Source organism: Buceros rhinoceros, unplaced genomic scaffold (genome assembly GCF_000710305.1).
Source record: "Buceros rhinoceros silvestris isolate BGI_N320 unplaced genomic scaffold, ASM71030v1 scaffold21423, whole genome shotgun sequence".
NCBI lineage: Eukaryota > Metazoa > Chordata > Aves > Bucerotiformes > Bucerotidae > Buceros > Buceros rhinoceros.
In genome coordinates this window covers 1-8,073 of record NW_010405650.1, presented here as the reverse complement: position 1 = coordinate 8,073, position 8,073 = coordinate 1, and the positions used below count along the sequence as shown (strand labels likewise).

The window sequence follows — 8,073 nt, the reverse complement described above, 5'->3', positions numbered from 1 at the left end:
GGTTACAGTGCTTCACGGCTGTTGCAACCAGCAGCCATGAGTCTGGCCGTACAGAAGGTCAGAGGACTGTGCCCAGGAACACCTCCAATCTCCTCGAACTGCCGCACAGGCTTGGAGGAACTTGCTTCCAGGGCTTCACCCCAGAACTGCAGTGTGCTGTCCATCATCACCTGCGTGCCTCAAGCGCGTGGATGTATCTGCAAAACTTGTGAGGCCGTTCTGTTGGCTCACATTTCAAAAGCTCATCCACTCACATTTTTCTTCTACGTTATCTGTGCGATATTTCAAGCAGTGCTCTGAGCTCCAGGCACAAATGAACGTGTAATTTAAGACTGTAGTTAATGTGATGCTTGTAAGATGTTCATTGCTAATGCCTCTTTAAACGTATCGCAGGTGGTGGAGGAAATACATTTGAAATAGATGAACTGCACGGCGACATTAAGATAAAGAACTCTCCAGACTATGAAACTGTGAAGGAATACAACCTCACAGTGAGCGCAGTCAACAACAGATCTGCCCCCTTCCACCAGGTAAAGGGCCATTAGCAACGAACAGTGACTCTTCTCTTCAGAGGGGGGTTTGAACTGGCGGGAGGGAGACCCCTCAAAGACATTCATTGGGCGGAATAAATTAGTCACCTAATCACGTTTGGGGTCAGACCTTTGAGACCTGTGTCCATGGTGAGTAGAATCCCTAGTTAGCTGAAATACTTCACCATCGTGCCTGGGAGAATTAGACCAGGCTCGTTTGCAGATGAACCTGTCCTGGGGAACTGGAGTTCTCGCCTGTCGGTTTAGTGCTGTCAGCGCCATGACAATTTTTCATGGGAGAAAAAGTAATTTTCAGCAAATTGTTCTAGTTCTGCTGTAATTCTCTTATTTAACAGAGCTAGAACCGTGCGGTTCCCTTGACTGCATCTAGCAGCAGCAGTAGGACGTGTTGGCCTCCTAAACCCATCCTGTTCTCACTTGTTCAGACACTTCTCAAGAAGTAGAATCCCACTACAACACTGAATTCCTGCCTTTCTCGTATTAAATCCCCGTGGCGATCTCTGAGATCACAAAGTTAAACCTAATGCGGTACTTTACAGCAGTATTTTCGAAGTTGCATATGCAAATAACAACCCAATATCACTAAATAAGACACTTTAAAATGCATGAAACCATTTTGTTTTCCAGGCAACTACTCACGTCACTGTTCTAGTGATTGACGTGAATGATAATCCTCCGGTATTTGCTCAGAATTCCTATTCCGCTTCTATAAACATGATTAACCCTGTAGGCACTCATGTCATAACGGTGAGCGCTACCGACGAGGATCAGGTAAGCGCTCCTGTTTGATTTTGACACTGCTTTAAGCTGCAGCCCAAATAGGTTCTCCTCCGTTCTCTAGGCGTGAAATACCAAACGTAGCAGAAAGCGCGTTCTGACTGACTAACAGCTCTGGGCCGCGGAGACCGGGACTCTTGATGTTTCTGCCTTGACACTGATGTCCGCCCTGTCTTTGGGCATGTCTCTTGCACTGTATTTGCCTCAATTTCCCCCTTATTATATGGAGTTGTACTGGTCTGTCCGAAGTATGTGAGGACTGAAGTAATTTAGTGACTGTTGAACTTCTGAAAGAAGTAACAGCTAAGCACCGTCTAGCTGGCTTGAACGCGGGAACGTCTGCTTGCCACACGGCTCCCAAGTGTGGCACCCAGCTAATTCTCTCCGTCCCCATTTTCCGAAGGGGCTGTATTTGATACAGCTGTCCTGCACCCACCAAGCGGTGTCCAGGCGCTGTTAGAAAACCCAGCAGTCACCCAGACCACCATCACTACTAATTATATCGTTTGAAAGGTGGGACCTCCAGAAGTGTCAACAAAACAGGTCTGGCAGGTGCCTTCCTATTTCTTGGCCTGTATTTTTTTGGTTCAGATAGCTGCAGCGGTGAGATATCGCTGCAGATGATCTAACAGCCCCTTTTTAATCATCCGTCTCCATGATTTCAAACAGAACGTGGAATTGCTTTTGGAAGTTGCTGGCCTCTGTGGGATCTGCGCTGAGGCCCCAGTGAAACCGATCCACTTTGAAGTAAACTCACTGGAGACCCTGGGGCGGTGTGGAACCTCTCGTTGCAGTGTTTATCCCACCCTCCCAGTGCATGCAGTTTTCTTTAGGATTGCCAAGGGAATATTTTTGGATCCTGGAACATCAACGTGAATTCGGGGAGGTGGGGGGTTCTGCCCATCGGCCCTTTCCCCCGCTGCTGCTTTTGTGTTACAGCTTGAGCACTAAGTGTCTCCAAGCCTGGTTCTCTCTAGTTATTTAGACCAGCTCGGGCACTCGGTCCATTCCAGCGCTGCGAAACCGAGATTCCAGCGAGCCTGTGCTGTGGGGCACCGGAACACCCAGTCAGAGGTACAGCATTTGTGTTCCTCTCCTGGCAGGGGCAGAATGGCCTGATTGAGTACTCCATCCTCCCCGATCAGAACCTCAGCCCGGCCTTCCTGATAGAAGATACGCGTGAGGGAAGGATAATTACAACGGGAAACCTGTCTAGGTCTGGAGAGATGCGTTTAACGGTGATGGCTAGGGACAAAGGCTCTCCACCGCTCAATGACACCGCTGTGGTGACTCTGACTGTGTTTGACAACAGCCCGTTTGTTCCGCGGTTCAACACGAGTGAAATCAGGTGAGGCTTTCAGCTCCGCTCACGTAACCGGTGCTTACTCTCCAGGTAGTGGAAAACACAGTGAAGCTGATTTTTCTATGCCGAAGAAAGGACATTGGGGTTTTTAAACAAAACTTCTGCTGTGCCAGTGGTTCTTGAACGTGCTGCGAGGCATCACCTTTTATTTCTTTATCGTGCAGCCTGTATAAGCCCAACTCTGCGTGCCCTGCCTCTTGCACACTAGTAAAACATTCCTCCTTAGCCTTTCCTCAAGGATGGACAAATATCTGGTAGAAAAGCAGGGCTTGCACTGAGCCCTGAAAGTCAGTGAGCTCCAGTGAGCACCTCGAGGGGAGGAGGCAGGATTCTGCCCAGAGAACTCGCTCTTAGAGCATTAAATTTCAAAGCCAGCCAGTGCCACAGCTGCTGGGACATGTAACGTTACGGTTTCTCATTTATTTCCTGTATTAGTGTTTCTGTTCCGGAAAACACGGGAGTGGATTATCTCATTTACACTTTCACTGTGGTGGAAACTTCAGGAAAACAGGTTGATTACACCATTGTATCTGGCAATGAAAAAGGTGAGTGCTGTTTTCCGGGCGCGTTAGAATAGCTACGATAAGAGAAACCACGTCTTGTGCGCGCGCAAGTCGCTGGATGTAAACGAGGAGATGGAGAGCACGGATAAAAGTCCGTGTCATTGTACACAAAGAATGTCTTCCAGAGCTCCTCAGCACGGACCTGGCTAAAGAGGTGGTGGTGACTTGCTGGAAAATGGGTCCCCGTGCTCTTAAGTTGGGATAGTTCGCAGGCTGAGGCGGCCAAAGAGCAGCTTCCTCCTGCCCATCGCCTTCAGTCTCTCAGTTCCTTGCACTTGCCCCTGTGGCAGGGCTCTGCCCGCCTTCTGCCGCTGCGGCTGCGTTTGGCACACAGAGAAGGAAATGAGTAGAGACGGGAGAGAACCTGAAAATCGGTGAAAGGGGAGCTGTGCCACGAGAAGCTGCAATTCTGCCTGCCCAGCGCGTTGCTCCTTTACCTGCTGGAGGCCCGTCTGGTCTGGGATGGGGCCCCAGCCGAGGTGCTCCCAGGCTCCTCAGCCACTGGGAGTGTTGCTGCACTTCACGGAGGACGCATGGAAACAGCCACAGAGCAGCTAAGACACAAGGGGAATACGAGTGCAATGGCAGTCTAACAACGGAGGTGTGTGATTTTCCTTGCAGGTCATTTTAGATTGGATCCAACGAGTGGTCAGCTGAGGACAGCAGTTAACCTGGACTACGAGGAGGTTTCTCAGTATGTGATTTTAATTGAAGCAAACGAGAATCTCTCAGCTGCCGCAGAAGTCCGGTGCTCGGGTAACGTTTTGCATTGAAGGACTTTCCAATCTGGGGCAATGAACACGTCTTCGGTATTTACAACCCAGCGCAGGAATCGTGAAAAGTCTGTGGTGAAAAGCTGCCGGTCAAGTTAGTGCAGGGAAAAGCACCCACAGGTGCAGACCCTCATGGGTCCTTACTGTGGTCTCTGAAAAGAACAGAGCAGCTGGGCCCCGGCCCCCTCAGCAGGAGCTGAGGAAGGTGCCTGTCCCTTGCCCGGCATGGGACTGGCAGAGGAGCAGTGCTCTCACCCGTTGCCTCGGGCTGTCTGCGCTCGCTGAAGCCCCAGGAGCAGTGAGACAGAGCTCCGGGCACAGCCAGCCCTGCTGCGTCCCCTTTCTCCTCCCTCTTCCTCACGGGCAGCAGAGGGCCTGCCGTGGAGCCCCGGCCGGCCCTGGCCCTCGGAAGCTGCGCTTTGCCGGTGTCCGCTGCTGCCGCTAGCTTGTCTTTGCTCCCTAGGCCTGTTTGCTCCACACGTGGCGATGCTGACGCTCTCCGTGCAGGACGTAAACGAGGCACCAGCGTTTCAGGGTAACGCCTACTCTGCCCGGATCCCGAATGTGGTGCCCTACCGGTACCCGGTGATCTCCGTTCAGGTAGGGTATCTCCTGAAGGATGGGATTTCTTCACGGCTGCACTGGGTGAAAGTTGCTGGGTTCGTACTGGCGGCTGTAGAATCCTCCAGACTTCACGGTGAATGCGTTTCCCCCGTGGCTCCCTTGGTCTGGTTTTGATAGTTTGTGCCCCACTTTGTTTAGTGCAAAGAGAAAAATGTGGCAGCACTAACCCAGAATACTCCAGTCCCGCACCCCGAAACTGCGGAGATGGAGTGAAGAGCAAAAAAGCCCCAAGCCGAGTTCCACAGATCGCCTGTTTTTACACCCAGGCCACAGACCCGGATTCGGGGGACAACGGCCGCCTGCGGTACAGCCTAGTGAACCAGCACACGAACGAATTCGACATCGATGAGAACAGCGGGCAGGTTTTTGCCGTTTCTGTGGCGGGAAAGGCTGGAACGTTTCCGCTGGAAGTGCAAGCCGCAGACCAGGGCACGAGGCAGCTCACAGCCCGGACTACAGTGGAGGTGAGGAGGCTCGTTATTTCCATTCACAGATGTGCTGCCGTGTCCCAGCTGTGTGTACGGGAGGGGCTGCCTTTGGGAGGGACAAAAAAATAACTCAGCACCACAGGGTGAGGCTGTTGGACACACCGGTATCAGGCCAGAGTGACGGGGCTGCCGTCGACTTTGACATACATAAATATGGTGGCGCAAAGACTGACTTTTAGAGGAGAATTGTTTCATATCAGAGGGTTCGGGTTGTTTCTTTTTTTCAAGTCGATCTACAAGAGGAACAAAGGCTTTAGAAAGCCTCACACGTGATTTATTTGTTTAGGTAACAGTCGATTCCAGTTCCAGTAACAACATCGTGATGGTGGTGCTTGATCAGCAGATCAATGTTGTCGAAAGAAACATTGCTGACGTAAAAAGGTATTTCTGGATCTGGGCTCGTTCTGAGGTAGTGTCTAACGGCAGAGCTAGAGACCCTTCCCTTCGGGTTCGCGGCTCGGCAGCCTCCGGGGAGGCGATACAGCCAGGGCCCAGGAAAGCTCGGCCTTCGACCCGAAGTAGTTCAGAATAATTGGGGGGAATTCGCAGGGATCCACCCGTTTTCACCCGGTAAGGGCTTGGCCTGAGCCGGTGAATACCAAAAAGGGTCAGTGGAGCTGACGAGTTCGAGGCCTCTTCCCACCTCAATGACTCTGTGATCTAGAACGGCCGAGGTTTTTCACGGCCACAGGCCCAGGATACAAAGGTGGAGACGGGATGGGCTCCACCACCCAGAGCCTCTGGCACGTTAATGAAGACACAGGCGGTTTTGTTTGATTAGACACAGAGTTACTCACCCTGGAAACGGTCCTGAGCTCTTGGGGGGAATCGCCGTGGAGGCTGGAGAAACGAGCTGGTGACGTTGACACCATTAGGGCACCAGTCTCCTGTGGGTAAAAATGAAACGGAAACCCTAGAGCCGCTCTGCCGCTTCCTTCGGAGCAGCTGGTACTGACTGCTGCCAGGAGACGGATTAACTGGGCCAAAAAAATCCCTCTGTGAAAAAAGGAGGAGAAACAACGAGGATTGTGAGACAGGTTTATCGTTTCTCCTGCGCTAGTTCATCGCTCGGCGATAGCCTCAGCCCCTTGCTGATGGTAACCCCGGGCTTTCGCACACTTCGGTTAAAATGCTAAATATCTGCAAAGTGTTGGATTCAACATTACTTTTCTGTCGTCTCATTTCCAGAGGAAAAGAACTTGTCACTGCCCAGTTAATTTAAAAGGTTTTCTTAATACGCTGGCAGGGTCCTGGCAGCAAAACTCGCCTGGAGCGTGTTCATCATCGATGTTTACGCCAACGAGTTGGGAAGAGAAGCGCGGAGCAGCACTGACGTCACCTACATCAAAATTCTTGCTTTTGATGAAGCGAACCAGGAGGTACCTGCGGCAGATGTGAAAAGGTCTGTGCGGCACCGCCTGTCTTGGGGGTGTCGGAGCTGTGCGGCCGGGTTCAGTCTCTCCTAAAATGGTTAATGTCTTGGACTGGGCATGCTCAGATCAAAAAATGGCTTATCTCGGGTTTTTCGCGAGGCTTAAACGGACGCTCAGAATCCCAAAGGCGTTTGTTATTTATTGAAAGGGGATTCTCAGAGCTTGTCAAAACGTGGACGAGGCAAACCAGAAGTCGGTTTTACCGCAGGCTGAAGCAGAGGGACCGCCACTCCAGCAGGCGGTGGGAACTGCAGGGTGCCGGTCACGTCTTGCCCTCGAGGGGCTTTTCACACTTGTTCCATGACACGCAGTGGGAAGGGGCCTTGGCGGGCGGGGGAGAGCTGCTCTGTCCCGTCCTTCACAGCAGCCTCGCACTCCTCTGTCTTCAGAAAACTCCGGGAGCAGAAGAGTGACATTGAGCTGGAACTGGAGAAAGTCTTCTCGGCCTCTGTCACTGCTGCCGTACAAGAGCCTCCCGCAGACTCCCCAGCTCCTGAACCCGTTGCGACCATCGTGCTCGGCGTCCTGCTCGCCTGCACCCTCGTGGCCTTCCTCGTGTACGTGGTTCTCACTGTGAAAAGGAAAAGGTACCTGTAGCTTTTACTGTACCTCAAATACGAATATTCCATGTTCCCTTTTTGGAACTACTGTAAAGCCAAGCTGTGAAAAGAGTGAACCGGTTGATGTCCGTGGATTTTCCTGTTACAGAAAGGCGAAGCGGCGAGCTCAAATTGCAGGGGGAACGGATAACCCGTGTGCGACTGACGACAAGGGAACACTGCAGAGCTCGGGGAAACCAGAGCACACGGATCTTGTGTGAGTAGAACGTGGAAAGCGCAAGGTTGTGATTTTGAGGTGGTGTCTGGGCTGATCTCTGCCTTGGAGAGGCGAAGGGTTTTGTCACTCACGCTGTTATGACTTGTCTCAACTCTCAGGAGAAACGAACTCATAGCCTTTAGCAACGTGGGAGACCCCAAAGGCGGCGATGCTGACAAATCTGGGCTGCAGGCTGAGGAGGACTGCCGCTACCTCGAGACACGAGATTGCAGCGCTGACTGGGGGGAAAAGGCAGCGTCCGAACAAGTTGCTGACCCTAGAACCGTGGATGCCCGGCCCGCGGCAGGATCCACCCCAAAGCAGGTAATGAGCAGGCTACACAACCTCCAGTGCGGGGACTGTCGGCCATCCAGCAGCGGTGGCTTGGCTCCTCACCCGCGGAACGTTTTCTTGCAGGACGGCTTTCCGACAGAGCCAGCGCTTGCCCTAGTGCCTGATCCCCCAGCGCCTGCCTCTGCAAAAGAGCTGAAAGGAGTAAAATTTTCAGAAGTGGCGGTTATTTTGGATGCGGGATCTGAGGCGGATGATCCTGACGATCATGATGATCTCTTCATCAACCTTTGATGAAGAAAACGTGCAGGGAAACCCCGGTGATGCCTATTGGGACAATGCAGAATTAATGAGCGCTAAGAGCACGGTTACACTGACCAGATTTTAATTCCTG

At 52.2% G+C, this 8,073-nt stretch overlaps 1 protein-coding gene across 1 annotated transcript in view; it reads left to right on the top strand.

The window, feature by feature from the left end:
* Window positions 1-7,973, top strand: part of LOC104491406 (protocadherin Fat 4-like) — a 34,163-nt gene extending 26,190 nt beyond the window's left edge. Inside the window, exons 32-43 of the mRNA XM_010133822.1 lie at window positions 394-530; window positions 1,179-1,322; window positions 2,432-2,676; window positions 3,127-3,236; window positions 3,876-4,010; window positions 4,491-4,724; window positions 4,790-5,115; window positions 5,426-5,520; window positions 6,386-6,541; window positions 6,962-7,159; window positions 7,281-7,388; window positions 7,508-7,973. Coding sequence (XP_010132124.1) covers window positions 394-530; window positions 1,179-1,322; window positions 2,432-2,676; window positions 3,127-3,236; window positions 3,876-4,010; window positions 4,491-4,724; window positions 4,790-5,115; window positions 5,426-5,520; window positions 6,386-6,541; window positions 6,962-7,159; window positions 7,281-7,388; window positions 7,508-7,973 — 2,354 coding nt within the window. The remainder of the gene's footprint in view (window positions 1-393; window positions 531-1,178; window positions 1,323-2,431; window positions 2,677-3,126; window positions 3,237-3,875; window positions 4,011-4,490; window positions 4,725-4,789; window positions 5,116-5,425; window positions 5,521-6,385; window positions 6,542-6,961; window positions 7,160-7,280; window positions 7,389-7,507) is intronic.
* Window positions 7,974-8,073: the final 100 nt, after the last annotated feature.